Source organism: Onychostoma macrolepis, chromosome 05, assembly GCF_012432095.1.
Source record: "Onychostoma macrolepis isolate SWU-2019 chromosome 05, ASM1243209v1, whole genome shotgun sequence".
Lineage (NCBI taxonomy): Eukaryota > Metazoa > Chordata > Actinopteri > Cypriniformes > Cyprinidae > Onychostoma > Onychostoma macrolepis.
This window is the reverse complement of record NC_081159.1, coordinates 22,609,287-22,627,585: the sequence shown is the minus strand read 5'-3', so window position 1 is coordinate 22,627,585 and position 18,299 is coordinate 22,609,287. Positions and strand designations below refer to the sequence as shown.

The window sequence follows — 18,299 nt, the reverse complement described above, 5'->3', positions numbered from 1 at the left end:
AGCCAGTGTTGCCAAGGTAACGGCACAAGTGGGCTATTTTGAAAATACAGTCGCGGGAGAAATTACAGAGCCGTGGGTTGCGGTTTTTTGGGCTACTTTAATAATGTACCACGACCGCCCAAGGTGTATGTAGACAAATAAAAATTAAAATAGATCCTTTTACTAATGTGTATTATACTTGGAATGTATCCCTGGCAACCCAAGAATGGAGAGGCGGTTGTAAACATCATAAACAATGTGAGTTTCAGCAGAGCAGCAGATAAACATGGCAACAGCCACTAGATTATATAAGATAATAAACACGCAATTACGATAGGATATTTGTATGTGATTTTCTTGGTATTAATGTGTTCATCTGAAATGCTAATTTGTGCAGCCATATAAAAGGCTGTAAATAGCATATTTTAATAACAGTAAACGACCAAATTCCACATGTGATCATAAAAGGATGTTATTACAAACACTCGATGGTGGTTTGAAGTGAGTTCTGAGTAAAAGCTGAGTGCTGAGCCTGGTCAGTACCTGGATGGGAGACCTCCTGGGAAAACTAGGTTGCTGTTGGAAGAGGTGTTAGTGAGGCCAGCAGGGGGTGCTCACCCTGCAGTCTGTGTGGGTCCTAACGCCCCAGTATAGTGACGGGGACACTATACTGTAAAATAGCACCGTCTTTCGGATGAGACGTTAAACCGAGGTCCTGACTCTCTGTGGTCATTAAAAATCCCATGACACTCATCGTAAAGAGTAGGGGTGTAACCCTGGTGTTCTGGCCAAATTCCCTCCACTGGCCCTTGTCTATCATGGCTTCCCAATAATCCCCATCCACTTGATTGGCTCTATGACACTCTCTCCTCTCCACCTGTAGCTGGTGTGTGGTGAGCGCACTGGCGCCGTTGTCCTGTGGCTGCTGTCGCATCATCCAAGTGGATGCTGCACACTGGTGGTGGTTGAGGAGAGACCCCCCACATGATTGTAAAGTGCTTTGGGTGTATTGCAATACACTTTAAAGCGCTATATAAATGCCTCATTCATTCATTCATAAAAGTGCACTATTAATCTCATAAATGGTTTTATGAAGCATGATGCTAATGTTAGCTCTAATGCACCTGCAGAACAGGTCCAATTCTTCTTCATAATGCATTTTGTCATAATACTTCACGCAAGGTCGCAAGAAAATGTTTTGTTGTATTTATTTAGAAATACTTTTGATAATAGTTGGGTAAATGTATACTGGGATTGAAGCCATGTGGCTTGGTAAACGTTTTATTGCCAGTATAAAGACTGATAATGGCTGAATAAAAACAAAAGAATAATGATAAAAGAATAATAAGGATTATCTCATACCTGGCGGAAGTGTGAAAGATTCTGTTTCCTTAAACTAGTTTGTCATGCATTTCTTTATTTCTAGACATTTACAGGTAAATCCTAGTATTTTAGATTTGACTGTGATTAACGCGATTAAATTTTTGAATCGATTGACAGCACTAATATATATATATATATATATATATGTGTGTGTGTGTGTGTGTGTATGTATATGTATGTGTGTATATGTATATGTACATGTATGTATAGGGTGAATTCGGGTAATCTGGGACACCTAAACTCCAGTGTGTTTATTTCCTGTTCTAATCAAATTTAGTCAACAGGACTTTTACTATAATTTTAGCATGGATGTCATGTGACAAAAATCACATTACTTCATGGGGGTGATTCCACAGAAAGGGGCGGGGCACTTGTCAATCAAGAAGCTCCCCTGGGAATTGCATGACAAGGTCAATGACACAGGATTCTGACTAGATTAATGTTAAGGACATAAAGCTGTCATAAATAAGACAATGTTCCTAATCGTCGTCATATTATGCTTGTGATCTATTCAAGCAACAAAATATGTATTAAAGTGTTGAAAATGTGTTTTAGATTTTTTTCTTTCAAACATTTTTTTGTTGTCCCACATTATCAAATATGATTGAGAATGTGGGACAGCATGCGTTGGGTAATCTGGGACAGTGTTCAAATGGGGGAAATATGCATTTAGGGACTTTATAAATCTAATGACAAGGGTTAATATATGCCATAATGAGAAATGGGTGTTAATTCTGGAGGTTATAACATTAGCACAAGTTCACAGTATGGTAGCAGCTAGCTAATGCAGCTAGCTAGAGAGATGCTCCAGAGACGGAATCTGGGAAACGTATTCCAATAGCAAGCAAAGGTATCAGGATGAAGTAAACCGTTAATTTCATTTTCCAAATTCCCAGTTAGTTTAGTATATACAACGGTTCAAATCACTGAGCAGGAGGGGGATCTGTGTCCAGGCCAGTTCACAATGTTCTGTTCACAAACGCACGCACGCCCCCCTACCCCCGATTGATTGAGTCAGTGTGGAAGAACTTGACTGGTCTGCAGAAAGCCAAGTCCTAATCCAAGCTGAACACCTCTGGTGTGACTTTAAATGCAGATCTTGAGCCAAAAACTCTTTACCAAACACCAATGACTTGTACATATGGGTACAGTCGTTTTAGACACTTCCAAAACTGTTGCAACAGAGATGGGAATACAATTTTTAAATACATGAATCGTTTCCATCTTTGTTGCCACAGTTCTGGAAGTGCCTTTTTCTGTTCTAGAGAAGGGGGTGTCCCAATACGTTTGTCCATATAGTGTATGTACAAGTCATTGGTGTTTGGTAAAGAGTTTTTGGCTCAAGATCTGCATTTAAAGTCACACCAGAGGTGTTCAGCTTGGATTAGGACTTGGCTTTCTGCAGACCAGTCAAGTTCTTCCATGCTGACTAAATCAATCATTTCTTTTTGAACCTTGTCTTATACACAGAGGCATTGTCATATTAGAATAGAAAAGGGTCCTGTCCAAACTGTTTCTTTAAAATTAGAAGCACACAATTCCCTAGAATATCATTATATGCTTAAACATTAATAATTATACTCATGGAAATTACTAAAGTAGTCAAACCTGTTCATTAGAAGGGGGTGACCCAATACTTTTGGCAATATAGTGTATATATGTTGGTAGTTGTCATCAGTTGTGCATAGTCCTTATACAGTTTTGGACACATTAATTGCAAACATGAAAAATTGCAGCATGGGACAAAGTCTTTAATCATAACGTGTGACAGTCAATGTAGATGCATTCATGTAGATGTATGACTAGAACATGTTTTATAGTCAACCCGGAGATAAAGTCCAACATAACATATCACTGAAATCATTAATGAGTAAACTTTATGGTTTAGTTGAATCTCTCTTATCAGGAATAGGAATTTTGGTGAGCAGAACAATGACCTTCATCCATATGATCTTGACACTTAAGATTTTTTTCACACCCTCCCACCTACCACTCATCACAGGCTATATTAGAGGAGGACAGGGCTGGTTGAATGCATTCAGGAGGTGCACTGAGGCCTTCGACAAACTAACATTATGCTTAAGGAGGTGTTGTTGGGTCTCCTCACAGGAGCAGTGGCTTTGACTGTTGGGATTCTGCTGGGACACTTTGCTATTGACAAGGGCAGTTCGGTGCCAGACTGGGTCCGGGATGCATCTCGTGATGTGGACGAAAGTATCATTGAGAAATTCCTTGCAGAACTGGATACCAATCAACTTAAAGAGAACCTCAGGTGAAGTATTTATATGTATGAGTACACTAGTAAGAGATTCAAAGACAATTAAATGGCCAGCCTTGTAGAACAGCTTTGTTTGTTCCAGCTAAATTGAGAATTTACTTGGTCTCCTTCATCCAAAGAGAGCTGACTAAGGTTCCCCACATGGCCACCACCCCTGGAGATGAAGCAACCGTAGATTTTATGCTGAAGAGATGGCAGGACCCCAACACAGGCTTGGACAGTGCATGGAGGGAAAACTACAAGGTGTATCTGTCATTCCCAAACAAAACAAGCCCCAACAAAGTCTCTGTTGGTAAGACAGCATAGGATATCTAGTCAATTGGTTTCAAAACAGCTTTGTGACATTTTGCTTATTTGCTTTTAGCACACTGAATGCATTCAAAATCATATATTATCCAAAAATATCTCAATGTATAAGAAAATTAAGAAAGAAAAACTGTTTTATTTAGTTGATCCAACAAACACAGTCCGGTTTGTGGCAAGAGAGCGAGAGAAGGCATACAAACCAGAACAGGAGGATCCAGAGGTGGTCCAGCCATTTGCGGCATATTCCCCTGCAGGAAACGTCAAGGTGTCCTTTACAACCTCAATATACTTCACAGTTCATGCATGCTTATATATTATTCGTCAAAGAAACATTGTTTTTAGACTTTTTCATTTCAAGATTTCAATGTTGCTCTTTTGAACTTTCTAATCGTGAAGAAATGTACCATGTTTTCCACAAAAATATTAAACAACAACTGTTTTCAAGATCGATAATAATATGAATAATAATGAGAATAATAATTCTGAAGGATAACGTGACACTAGAAGACTCAAATAATGGCTGCTGAAAATTCAGCTTTGCCATCAGAGAATAAATGACATTTTAAAATATATTAAAATAGAAAAGAGTTATACATTGTAATAATATTACACAACATTAAATTTTACTATATTTGAATCAAATAAACATAGCTTTGGTGAGAATAAGACTTCTTTCAAAAGCATTAGAAATCTTACTGACACCACACTTTTGAACAGTAGTGTACATTCAGTAAATTAAATGAATTCTTATGTTAAATATTTTAATTTTATATTACATGAATAATTGCCTTTTCTCATCTGTAATCATCTGTAATCACCTCTGGTGGAGGTGTTACCATGACAGAAAATCTATTATCTTAAAACATATTGTAATGACACAAGTGTAACTTCTGACATAACTTAGCAAGAGATGAAAACGAATGTCTTTATTGCACTTGATTGTTCTATCTAGACAGAAAACAGAGGGTGTGGTGACCTTTGGGGCTATCAGACCATATGACACCGTAGTAAACTCATCTACTGATAGCTATTTGTTTTTTCTTTCACTGATGTTCTACGATTGACTTCATAAACAAGGGTTCATTGTTAGCATATCTTGCTATCACTAACTTTATCAAAGGCTGATAAAATTGTCATTATTAATAAATAAATGATATTTATGCCTGAATCAACTGATACAGTCCAATAAAGTGACTCATATGTTTTATATGCAGGGAAAACTTGTCTATGCAAACCAAGGTAAAATGAGTGACTATGAGCTGTTAAACAGAACGCTGGATCTGAGAGGAACCATCGCCATCACCAGATATGGAGGAGAAGGGAGGTCTAAAAAAGTGAGAACACACAAGTTCAATCTCTCAAAACCTTTATCAAGATATATCTCTGACAAGATCTATAGTATAGTTTTATTGGCTTGAATGCATAAAAACGTTTTTACTCTTCTGTGGCATGAATATAACAGGCTATAAATGCAGCCAAGTTTGGAATCGTTGGGGTGCTGGTCTATACTGAGCCATATGACATGAACGATGGCCTGGTGTCAGAAAGTGAAACCTACCCTCACTCCTGGTATCTCCCACCTTCTGGCGTCGAGCGAGGCTCATACAGCATTGACTTTGGAGACTTGTTAACACCTTACTTAGCTGCAAAGGGTAACTGGATCTTTTTGATATTGAAACACATAAGGTATACAACATTTGGCACATAGACAACATACTGTATGTAAATGTTTTCCTTTGTAGATGATACCTACAGAATACCAAAAGAAGACATAACAGGCATTCCACCAATTCCAGCACAGCCAATAGGGTTTGAGGATGCTGAAAGATTAATCTGGTAAGTGTAACTGTTTAAATACACCTTTACTCACTCACTTTTTAGAAAGTTTCCTTCTAATACTTGATTGAACTATGTGTGACAGTGAGCTTGATGGGGACAATGCCCCTGATAATTGGCAAGGCTCATTTAACTGCTCATACAAACTTGGTGGACCAGGGTTCAAAACCACATCTACCTTCAACAACAGGTAAATGCTGCATATTTGTGCCCAATCTTGTAATGTCTGAACAATTGGTTGTGTGTTGAAAGGTTATAATGTTGGTCAGAATTAAAAGAATGTTTTGTCTGTCAGCAATGTGCACTTGGACATTTATAACACTGAGAGGCTGGAATATTCAGCAAATGTTATGGGAATAATCCGAGGCAGTGTGGAGCCAGGTAAGTTGGATTTGTCATATCATTAACAGGCAAAAATACATGTTGTCCCATTATACACAGTTCCCAAAAAGTATTTATACACTTAAGTTACACTTGAAATGTCTAAAACGTTTCTTGAACACCAGATGTGCATATTATAATGATTTCTTGAGGATCACGTGACACTGAAGACTGGAGTAATGAGAAATAAATCACATTTTAAACTATATTAGAATAGAAAAGTTATTTTAAACTGTAACAAAATTTCACAATGTAACTGTTTTTACTGTATTTTTGACCTAATAAATGCAGCCTTAGTGAAGCAGTTGTTATAGTTACATTTTGTTAGATATTACCAAATACATCTTAAGGAACTTAAATAACAAATTGCATTTGCAAACTGTATTTTTGTATGTGTGTTGTTCAGACAGGTACGTGATTTATGGGAACCACAGGGACAGCTGGGTGCACGGAGCCATTGACCCCAGCAGCGGCACAGCAGTGATGCTGGAGATCACCAGAGTGCTGGGGAAGATGGTGAAGGAAGGTCAGACCAAATGACATCCACACAAAAACTGCTTTTGCCATTAGATGTGACTGTAGGGCTGGTTGTAATGACCCAAATGAAGTAATCTGCTATGGCACTAGGAGTGTTATGGAAGTAACACTGTTCTTAAAACTATATGAGTGCTGGGTAGCAATAAAAAAAAAAAAAATAATGCATCAAATTCTAGTGTCAGTTACAAGCTGAAAGAATAACAAAAATCAAATCTTTTCCGAAAGGGAAATGGCGACCTCGGAGGTCCATTATCTTTGGCAGTTGGGGAGCTGAAGAATTTGGCCTTATTGGATCTGCAGAATACACAGAGGTTTGTTGATGAAGACACCAGTAGCATTACTATAAAACTGTAATTAGATCATAAAGGTGTTAAAAGAAATGTTCATTCTCAGGAGTACTTCAGTAAGCTGAGCGAACGCGCTGTGGCGTACATCAACGTGGACATCTCAGTATTTGGTACCACTTCCTCTTTTCATCAGAATATGATTTTCATCCTGTTTTCTACTTGCTGAAATGTTGTCTGTCCACCACAGCTAATGCGACTCTCAGGGCTTCTGCTTCTCCAGCAGCACAGAGTGTGATATTCACAGCCTCCAAACAGGTGAGGAACAAGTCCTCTATCTGTTACCTTATCTGAGATGTGACTTTCATAATGCTTTAAAGAGTCATGTGCTTTCAGGTAAACGCACCTGGAACAACCACAACAGTCTATGAGAACTGGAAGCAATATTCCAACAGAACCAGTCCGAATTATGGGATTATACCAAAGTACGCTCGCAATATACCTCATGGTTTGACGTTATATTTTAATACAAGGTGATTATTCTCAATACTGTTCATTGTATTTTCAGTGTGGGCTTCTTGACAGGAGCAGGAAGTGATTATGCTGGTTTTATGCACTACCTTGGAATAACGTCTATGGACATTTCCTATTATTATGACCGGGTATGTGGTCAGCAGCGCTGATGCAATCAAGCACACGGCATCATAAAAAGTTGGTTAATATTAAGAACACATTCTCCATCCCTTTGCAGAGCAAAACAAGAGCACGAATCTACCCAGCCTACCACACGTCCTATGACACGTTTGACTACGCATCTACATACATTGATCCAGGTTGAACTGAACACTGAGCTTCTCAAATGATCCAATACTATAATCTCTCTTTTAATATTTCTCTGCCAGTTCCTGTCTGTTCTATTTGAGATTCAAATGACTTTCCATTATGCAGGTTTCACAAGTCACCAGGCAGTAGCCAGGACAGCAGGGAACGTGCTGCTGCGATTGGCTGACAGTCTTCTGCTGCCTTTCAACTGCAGTGACTATGCAGAAAGTCTAGAGCAGTACCTCAGTCAGGCGGTAACAGCCTTTGAGGAAAAACTTGCGGCTAAAGGAATCTCAATGGGTGAGCTAACAAGATTTTCTAGACTGCCCTGGATGAGGGAAATGTTAATCATAAGTGAATTTTGCCAAGCTAAATGTTTGTACAAGGTGCGAGAGATGGAAGTACATAAGTGTCAAAGTGGCAATGAGAATGAACACTTTTTCATATCCCAGAATCCTTGAGGAAAGCTGTGCAGCTATTCCGTGACACAGCCACCAAACTGGACCGTTTGATCAGGGATTCAGATCTTGCAAAAGAAACGTAAGTTATTACTATAGAGCCTGACATATGAAAATAATTGTCAGATTGTGACAAATAATTGTGTGCGTTTTTTTTTTAATGAAACAGCTAATTGAACCTTTAGAAAAATATAAAAGAGCTTTTATGGCTTACATAATATTACAGAGGAGAACATGGAGCGTGTGGAAATACCTCTGAGCAAACTTGGTGCTGATATTTATATGGTCAAAAAGTAAGATGAAATTCTGATAGCTTGTAATTCAACAACTTTTTAACACTATAAAAATATGTCAGTTGCCTCTCAATTGTGTCTTAGTAAGATTATTTTGAAATGCTTAGTTTTTAGTTGTGTGCAAAACACTGCGATATAATGATGATATACAAACATTCTTCAAAATCCTCACTTTTTAACATGATTTTTCTAAAAAATACTAAAAGGCCTTTTACTTGCTAAAAAGTAAAAACTATCAAAACAGATGAAAGAAGGCATGTAGAATAGTGTGTACAAAAGGTCTTTTAGCAGAGTTTGCTAAAAGATATGTGATATGTGTGTATCAAATATGATATAGTAGGTTTTAGTGACGTAAAAACCACCTGGTGTGGTGATATAATGGAATAAACAAAACTTCTGTCTTCACAACAGGCCCCTGAAGGCTCGCCAAATTAATGACCAGCTCATGCTGCTGGACAGAGCTTTCCTTGACCCGTTAGCATTCCCAGAACAATATGGTTTCAGGTATGAAGCAGCATCATTAAAACGTCCTGCTACTAATGACCAGTCCCTTATGAAAATTAATCAGCATTCCCCTTACCACTGTCCATTTGCTCATACGATGTCACACCTGTTTGCAATCACTTGTAACGCTGTCTGGCACCACACAGGCATGTGATATGGGCGTCGAGGTCATCAAGCGTGCCCACCTTCCCCGGCCTAGCAGATGCAGTAGAGAAGGCTGAGAGCACCGGGCTGAAGGAAGACTGGGATCAGGCTCACAAACACATATCCATCGTCACACAGGCCATCGCAGGAGCTGCACACACACTGGATGATGTGATTTAATGCACAAAGGAAGAAATATTTGACTGTTTTTGCCAAATAAAATTCTTGAAATGAATATTCAGCCAGAGGGAGTATCAAAGTTTAAATCATGTACAAATGTAAAAAATGGAGAGATTTCTGGAGGAACTAAATTATTATGACTACCATTCCCAGCAGATTCCTAGCGCACTATGAAACAAAAACCTGAAAAATCATTTGACAAGAGGTTTATAGTAAATATATCATATGTCTGAAATGAAGATAGAAAGTGCCTTGTGTATTAAAAGGATGGTTCACCCATAAATGGAAATTTTGTCATCATTTACTCACCCTTAGGTCATCTGTATGGTTTTCTTTCTTCTGTGTAACGCGAAAGAACATTTTGAATTTAACAAAAAAAAGAACAACAACTGTTTTTATCCATACACTGAAAGTCAATGGGATCCAAAACAACAAACAAATTCTAAATAAATATACTAAAATGTATTTCATGCTAAGTACAGTATACTACAAATACATTTACACATTTATGTGCTTAATAAAAATACGTTTAGTATACTAAACTGGTATACCTAAAGTCTGCAAGCAATTTTGTGCTTAATACCCTTTACTTGTATGGAAGTAGTGATGAAGTCCAACTAAAATAAATGAAATAAATGTATTTTAATGTTCACTAGTCAACATTTGAAGCGGATCAAATGCTTTCATCAAAGTCGTTCTTGTCTTAGGACAACTTTGATTCATTTTTTGATCCACTTCAAATATTTTAAATATATTACTTTTTACTAGGGAAGTTTGGGGGAAGGGAAAAGAAACAGACAGAATATGCTCTTTTCAGGCATGATTTATTGAAAACACACCAAAGTGATACTCTACAAACCTGCATTTATCTTTAACAAGAGCAATTCTCTCTTCTGGGTATTAGTAAAATTAACAATACATTCGGTCACTGTGGCATTGTTCTTGAGTGCTAGGAAAGCATTAACAACTATATAATCAAACCCTTTTAATGTGTCTATCTTTTAAAAGTTTATAATACAATGTAATACAAGGCAAAACCCACCACCAGTCTAGACTACATTGAGAACACAGAGTGAGTGAAAGTGGGAGGAGCCAGAGAGAGAAGGAGTGTGTGTGTCCGAGACAGAGAGAGAGAAAGAGCGGTTAGGGAGCAATAAAACATATAAAACACACTTATTTTCATCTAACATGGAAAAAGGTTAAGGCACATGATAGTTACAAACACATTTGCTACCAAGTTGTACACATACTGAGTTTTGATGCTTTGAATTAGTGATATCTACAAATGTAGGTTTCTCTTGAATCCAGTTCAACAACCATTATTTTTCTATAAATATACAATCTGATGCAAATTCACACTCTGGGAACCTCTTGTACTACACGGTACCAAAATCCTTTGGTTGTTTTCTGCAAAAAGGCAGTCAGGAACAGACAGTCAAATATTAATAATGAACCTACACAAGGCTAAAGATCTCGATGTGAACGTACACAACATTTCCTCTTTAAAAATGAAATCATTACACTGTTATTTTGTTATTAGGAGTCTCTGTTAAAACACTATGGAAAAAACCTTGCTATAGAGAGTTAGATATAGAGTCACATGACAGAAATCAGATGATAAAACAGGTGTGTGCTGCATATTTCACATTATGTATGGTATAAAAACTAAAATTTGTTGGTCTACTTGGTGGTGTGTCAGTGTTTACCCATTTTTGTATAAAGTATGTATATGTATAACAGGATTTCTTTACACTGACAGTGGCAAAAATTTGAGTGTCCACAACGTAAGATCCAAATTGCAATTACGTAAAACTAAACGAATGAAAACAGCATTACAAATTTGTCATGCTTTTTGTTGACGTGAAAGTATTTTGGCTTACATGAAAGGAAGTATCTATCCTTGCTTCCTCTTCTGAAATTAAAGTCAGATCATTTTGAACATGTTTTCCAATTGAAAAAGGAACACTGAAAATAAATGCTTCCATTTAACACAAGATGTAAAAAATAGAAAATATAAATAGACAATGACTCTACAGCCTTTGACGCACATTTAACTAAAGCAATGATCTGTTTATTATATTATTAATCATTTTTATACAAACATGGCCATGCTTTATGTACGGAATACTGAATGTGCTCTGAACAAACTGTTATGGATTCACATCTATCAATGTTATAAAGACGATTGTGACCTTTTTGCCCTCTTTTTTCAATATTTCAAACCTAATATACATTTATAAAACAACAAAAATATAAAATGCTTTTAAAATCTACTTTTATGACAACAGGAGCAAGTGAATCCTCCAACTATCCCTCATACCGCAATCTACATATTAACAAATATATTTTTTTCCCTCATTACCCCTTATTAAATAAACCAAAGCAATAGCTGGTAAGTGCCAGTGTTACCCAGCATGCCTCTGCAGCTCAACATGTCAAAGGGAATACGGGATCAGCAGACCAAATCCGGCTGAAGGCGTAGCAGCTCTCCTTCTTTCAGCTCCGCTATGAGCAGATGTCATTGTGCAGGGTAAATCCCTGCTTTTGAACAACAGTTCTCAGTGAGAAGAAACAAACACAGTGATAATATGTCTTTAAAGTTGCTTTATAAAGCCAGCACACAGAAATTGCGAAAGCGTGCAGTTCAATATAGACCCCCCAGACTTTGTATGTGCCCCCACACCGTTGTAATGAACATCAACAACAACAAAAAAAAAACTTTTTTCTTCCTTTCACAAGTGTCCTTAACTCCTTTAGAAAAGCCAAACTTTCATTAAAATGCTACAAAATAAAAAAAAAAATAATAAAAAAAAAAAAATAATAATTCACAATTCACTGCACTTCTGGGGAAAACAAATCCACAAAACAAACAGTAATCAGGCAGAAACATACAACAAAAATAATATAGGCAAAAATTATATATTTTTTTTGTTTTGACATAAAAATAGTTTTTTCTTATTTCCTTTTACCCCTCAATCCAATTCTTTCCAATACACGTCCACGTCCATGACAGCACTTCCTGTACACTCAAATCAATCCATCATTCCTGCTCCATGACAGCAAATCCTCAGTTCTGGGTACACTACGTCCAGTGGGAATGCACATATGAGAAGTGTTTTTTTTTTTTGTTTTGTTTTTTCACTTGTTGAGAAATCTCAAAACATTGGCTGTTGAATGAAAGTTTGCATTTTTCTCTCGCTCTTTTAGGCAAAAGTCTTCAGATGAGTCCACATCACGGTGAGCTCTGCGGTTAATGGCAGTGGTGACTTGTGATATCCTTGTGTGGTAAGATGTGGCGCTGTTGCTAGCTAAGCCTGCGCGGAGAGGGCAGGAAAGCCACAGACATCAGATGACATTAATTAATATGTGTTCTAATGAGAGATATTTCAATTATGTTCACAAACAAAGACATGATTACATTTCTAAACATGTACAAGATGATGTCTGCCAAATGAAAGTGAGCATGTTAATTGAATGATGGATGATTTTTAGGATGTCGAAACAAATGACACGTTTTTTTCTATATAACTTACCAGATTTAAACAACACTTAAAAGAAAATATGATATTACATCAAAATAAAACTTTAGTCTTCATGAATGACAAACTAATAAAATCCATTGGACATGACCTAATTCTATAAGTTTCTGCATGACTCGAATTCAACTGATGATGCTTTTCTGCCAGACAGATACAGTATGGGATGAAGAAAGCAGGGATGATGAGCAGATATTTGGCAAGCATGAGAATGAAAATAAACACGATGGCGATGCAAACCCAGAGAAGTCAACACTGCCTATGAGAACATGTATGACACAAAGTGTCAGTAAAGAAATTTCAAACGCTGCAAAAATGTATCATGGTTTCCACAAACATATTAAGCAGAAAACTGTTTTCAACATTGATAACAATAATAACTGTTTCTTGAGCACCAAATCAGCATATTAGAATGATTTCGGAAGGATCATGTGACACTGAAGACTGAAGTAATGATGCTGAAAATGTAGCTTTGGCCATCACAAATTCGCTTTTAAACTATATTTAAAAAGATTTTAAATTGTAATAATATTTAAAAATACTACTGTTGATTCTTTAAAAAAACTCACCAAACTTTTGAACAGTTGTGTACATGCACTTAATCATGTTCCACTTTTCAAGAAATCTATTCTGACTCACAATCCACTCATCAGATTAGAGTCTGATTCAGACAACACACTTCTCTGGGTTAGACAGAGCAAATGATAACAAAGGGTGGGTGTTATTTCATAAACAGGATGGGTGAGAGCAAATCCACTACTATAAAACATCCAGATCAAACATGTAAAACCTACCATGCATGCATTTAGACCCAGGAGTCAACAGGCTGAGGTTTAACATCACAAGCATCCACCAGACTGACAGTTGGCCTGTTGCTCCTGATATAGTGTTTCCTATTTGTGTCATTCTGCAGCAACGGGAGAGGGGTTCAAATCAGCAAACCAACAGTTTAAACACACAGAGAAAGGCCAGAGTTAGTCTTTGCAACAGGGGAAGCTCAAGGGGAAAATAAACAGTTTGAAATGATAGAAGAGAGAGGTCATTGAAGTCAATGCATGCAAGATCCATTCCGAAAACAACAAAACTTTGTTTGGCAAGACATTTAAGAACAAAAGCATGTTGTGCCAACAAGGACCCCTAGAGGGAGCAACTTCATCGTATTAGACGGAAAATAACCCCTTAATGTCTGCCAAATATTGTGGCAATAGAAAAGAATGAATCTGTTTGTTCGCTTGACGTTCTGACAGTCGCAGCGACAGAAATCTGAATTTGTCATGACATCTATTAAAGCGTCTGGAAAGCCTAACAAAGAAATACGGCAGGCAGCTGTTGAGATACAAAGCCCTGTCACAATGCTGAGATGGACTACAGATGGTACAGAAATGTAGTCGTCAATAATGCAGCGCTCATCTATGAGCACAGTGTGGCCTCTCTTGAATGCAGACGCAGAAAAGTGAATCACTCTCACGCTGGGCTCTGATAACACTCATAATATGAGATGACTCCCTATAAAGTCAAGAGGGAGTAAGAGAACTCAATCTACTGCTGCAGAGGCACTTGATATGCAAGTCGACCTCTCCTGTAGATGCCAGTCAGAGCGGGAAAACAGCAGCACCAGGCAGATCCTTAATCATCTCTACATTAATGACTTTAAAAATCACAAAGCTGATGTTTAATTATCTATTTAAGCACTACATGGGGCTAACAACAGAACTGTATGAGGGGAAGCCAAGTTTAAATATACTTAATATGGACAGATATGAGTATATCTTACACATACAGATATAGACTGTAATCTGAAAGTCTGCTATAGTAACTGATTACATGTAATCTGGATTACGTAATCAGATTCCAAAAATTAAGTAGTTGTAATTAGATTAAATTACATGATTACATATTATTCACACAATAGCAATACATTATTCATAATTCTTCTTTTTCATCTTTTAAGTTTTTAAAAATTTGTGTCATTTCTTATTTACATGTAATGCAGGAATTTTTTTTTGCAAACTTTTTTGGGAATATATATATCTATATATATATATCTATATATATATATATCTATATCTATATATCATATTTAATTAAAGTACCCTAAGATTTTAAAATAAATATTTTAATAATTAGGTATCACATTTGCATGTTCATGGTTTTCTGACGTTGGTTAATGGTCACATGACATGCAGGTAAACAAATAAAATATTTAATAAGTGTTTTATTTTGATTGATGTTATTTTAATTTTACATTTTTATGATTTAATTAATTTGAATTTGCTTTTCATTAAACTCTCAAACACTCGGTTCCCTTTTGAACTAATGAGTTTGGAAAGCCGTGAGAATGTAATGTAATGTTTAATACACTTCATGTTCAATAACAACGAATGGAATATATTTTCATTTTCTTTGCATTTTATATCGGTATGGTAGATTAGGATGATTATCCTATTTAAATCAATGTGATAAACGAGTTAGGTCAAAAGTAATCTAAAAGTAATCAAAAAGTAGCCTGATTATATTACCTAAAATGTGTAATGTGTGTATGTATATATATATATATATATATATATATATATATATATATATATATATATATATATATATATATATATATATAGTTTTGCATGACAAATTATATTATCAACGAAATCATTTGAATGGAAAGTTTAATTTAAAATGTACTTTTTTGCATTTATTAATAAATCAAATTCTTTTTTTATTTATATAGATATAACATTGTATTGATACTCTTCAGTACTGAATAAAAAGAAGATTTTTCTTGACTATGTCTGCCATCTTGGATGAAATTTTATTTCTTGCATTTTACAAGGCAGGAGCATAATAGTTCTACAGTACCTGCTGTTTTTAACTGCCATCATACTGGGGTCATCTATGATGCCATAAAATCAGTATTGCCGTGTCCACTTATTATAAGCGACTTTAGGATCTTTTTTTATTAGGGCAGTCATAGGTCACATTTCCAATGCATGAAAAGCACTTTGGTTTGTTTAGGTGAACCAAATCGCTAATTTTGGCTCAGATTGCTTATTGTTCTACAGATCTGACAACACTGTTTAGCAGCCTTCCACTAATTAGACAACTCACCACTTCACCGTGGCTCCAACACAAATTCACTGTTAATATATCATTTCTCTTTCTGCTGCAAAACTGCAGTGTTGGTGCCTGAAGCAGCTAATGAGACGGAGAGGATATTACCCCACTACCACAGACAGCACTGTCACGCAGTGTGCCTTCTCAGATTAAACAGATGTAGAAACGTGTCTCGCTTCTGACACTTCTGCTCTGACCTTTAACGGCTCCCGCTCCTGCAGATCCGACGAACCGTCGCTGCTCTTGTACTTGGAGTCTTTGTCTCTCTGGTCAATCGTCGAATAGCCATCTAATGAGAGGGAAAGAAAGCAGAAAAGCTCTGTTATCACGATCAGTGTGTCAGCACCCTCAGCATGGCTCTTCAAACAAGCAGCGACAGATCCCTCAACCTTCAGCTGGGAGCATCCCGTACGTGCTGCGTTCACAGATGTTCTTGTGCTTGCAGCTGAGCGCGTGATGTGTGTGATTGCTGTGCGGGTTTTGTGTTTGTGTGCACGCGGGCCGTGTGTATAAGCCTTCCCCCATAGGCACCGCATTTCATCACTTCCTTTTACCCACTCAAGCAGCACCCCATCCTCAGCCTCTGTCCAATTATTGTCAGTCAGGCTTGGAGAGGATGCTGCTTCAATGGAGAAGATCAGAGAGACGGCACCATAATGAAGAGGTGGTACTCTGTAGAGAACAAGCAATAGTGCTTCTGTTCAAATTTTCATTGGCCCAAAACACACCAAACACAACAACACTACAAACATCTTATTAAAAGAGGGGTATTGCAGACAGCGTTGGAATGAAACTCTTCAGGGAAAAAGAAATGCAGTTAGAATTAAATTACTTTTAAAACTAAACAACGTTGCTCAGGAGGAATTTTAGGGGGAATGGAATTAGAGGGATTATGGTTTTGTATTCTCACAAAACCACATTAGTCTGTAGGTTTTTTTTTTTTGAGGGCATGCCGACATTGTCTTACCTGGACCGAGTTCGTCCATAGGTATCATATCCCCAGCGCTACACCCTCTGTTGCCTGCAAAGCATTTTACAGGCTGGATTTTTCACACCACTAATACTCACGATCACTTTTAGAACGTCAATTTAAGTATAAAATCTCGAAATATTGAAAAAGTAACTTAAATACATAATTCTCTGTGAAATCCTAGACTATCCAGAATTGTGAAGCGAAAGACACCAATCAGAGAAGACACAGGAAGTGAGAACAGTGGCAATCTGACTCAAATAACCACCCACTGCCATAAAGCACTAGAATGAAATTCAAATCAGTCATATTACACGCTCAGTCAATGTTTATATTACCTTACACTATCGTTCAAAAGTATGGGTCCAGTATGACTTTTTTTAATGAAATTTCACAGAAAACTTTAAGCAGCATAACCGCTTTCAAATATGATAAGAAGAAATTTTTTTTGAGCACCAAATCAGCATATCAGAATGATTTCTGAAGGAACATGCAACACTGAAGACTGGAGGAATGGCTACTGCAAATTCAGCTTTTTAAAATATATTAAATCAGAAAACAGCTATTTTACATTGTAATAATATTCTTTTTTTTTTTTTACTATATTTACATGTAATATTGACTTTTACTGTATTTCAGATTAAATAAATGCAGTCTAGATAAGCATAGAGAGTATTTCAAAAATATTACCGTCCATTAATTTTTGAATGGTAATGCATACGTATTTGAATATTTAAGAATACACTTAGAACATAATACAATGATTTTATTGTTGTGCTGATTCAGTAAAATCCTTCACAATCGTTCACGGATGAGTAGTTTATAGTGGTTAATTTGGTTCAAGACCTTTTTATAGATTTTTAATGCAGCTATAGAGAAAATGAGTGAGAAAAATGCTTCTGAAAAGGTGGGCGGTCACTCTTGTGCTCTATTCTCCACAGTAAGGCAAGCAGGGAATGGCATGGGACTGATGGAAGTGATCAAATGTATCACTGTCATGAGCATCCATGCTAACAGCAGTAATAAAACCAGAAAAAAAAGCCAAAGCTGTCATGCTAACTCCTCTCTCAATGAGATGTGCCCTGGGTGGACGGATGGTGCTTTTTATTGCAGCACTGCAGTAATTTACCATCATTTTACTTGAGAGTGAATGAATAATGAGCTCCTACACCGAGGCCCATTAATCTGCTGTCTGATCCTCATAAATCATTCTGTATCATATGAACCGCTCAAATGACCGATTAAAGCACAAGAGATGCGGCAGCCGCACACACCAGCTGAGCAGCAGGGGTGAGAGATC

General features: G+C 36.9%; 2 protein-coding genes across 16 annotated transcripts in view; one reads left to right on the top strand and one right to left on the bottom strand.

The window, feature by feature from the left end:
* The first annotated feature begins 73 nt into the window (after positions 1-73).
* On the top strand, positions 74-9,922 carry naaladl1 (N-acetylated alpha-linked acidic dipeptidase like 1). 2 transcript variants are annotated; one of them, XM_058776973.1, is made up of 20 exons: positions 74-237; positions 3,472-3,634; positions 3,760-3,932; positions 4,090-4,211; positions 5,161-5,280; positions 5,409-5,598; positions 5,689-5,782; positions 5,868-5,972; positions 6,078-6,163; positions 6,570-6,689; positions 6,926-7,011; positions 7,094-7,157; positions 7,235-7,302; positions 7,381-7,469; positions 7,553-7,646; positions 7,736-7,817; positions 7,933-8,106; positions 8,259-8,346; positions 8,969-9,061; positions 9,208-9,922. In XM_058776973.1, exons 3-20 carry the CDS (start codon positions 3,782-3,784, stop codon positions 9,383-9,385), a joined length of 2,004 nt encoding a protein of 667 aa, XP_058632956.1. In that variant the 5' UTR covers positions 74-237; positions 3,472-3,634; positions 3,760-3,781; the 3' UTR covers positions 9,386-9,922. The 2 variants fall into 2 exon arrangements, with proteins under 2 accessions (XP_058632956.1, XP_058632955.1); XM_058776972.1 differs by lacking the exon at positions 74-237 and having other exon boundaries at positions 3,438-3,634.
* Positions 9,923-10,192: 270 nt separating this feature from the next.
* arvcfb (ARVCF delta catenin family member b) overlaps positions 10,193-18,299 on the bottom strand; it is a 215,230-nt gene continuing 207,123 nt past the window's right edge. For 11 of the 14 annotated variants that reach the window (XM_058775742.1, XM_058775741.1, XM_058775727.1 and 8 more), the window contains 4 exons: positions 16,997-17,050; positions 16,227-16,318; positions 13,716-13,828; positions 10,193-12,699 (listed from right to left, as the gene is read on the bottom strand). In XM_058775742.1, coding sequence (XP_058631725.1) covers positions 13,727-13,828; positions 16,227-16,318; positions 16,997-17,050 — 248 coding nt within the window. In that variant the 3' untranslated portion in view covers positions 10,193-12,699; positions 13,716-13,726. The remainder of the gene's footprint in view (positions 12,700-13,715; positions 13,829-16,226; positions 16,319-16,996; positions 17,051-18,299) is intronic. The other 3 variants (XM_058775732.1, XM_058775731.1, XM_058775735.1) reach the window with 3 other exon arrangements.

What these genes read in the sequence shown, in the direction of transcription:
- naaladl1 (XM_058776972.1), top strand. Translation starts at nt 3,438, where the DNA reads ATGCTTAAGGAGGTGTTGTTGGGTCTCCTCACAGGAGCAGTGGCTTTG. An exon ending in GGGGAAGATGGTGAAGGAAG is followed by an intron (nt 6,690 to 6,925) that starts GTCAGACCAAAT and finishes CTTTTCCGAAAG; the next exon opens with GGAAATGGCGACCTCGGAGG. An exon ending in TATTCACAGCCTCCAAACAG is followed by an intron (nt 7,303 to 7,380) that starts GTGAGGAACAAG and finishes ATGTGCTTTCAG; the next exon opens with GTAAACGCACCTGGAACAAC.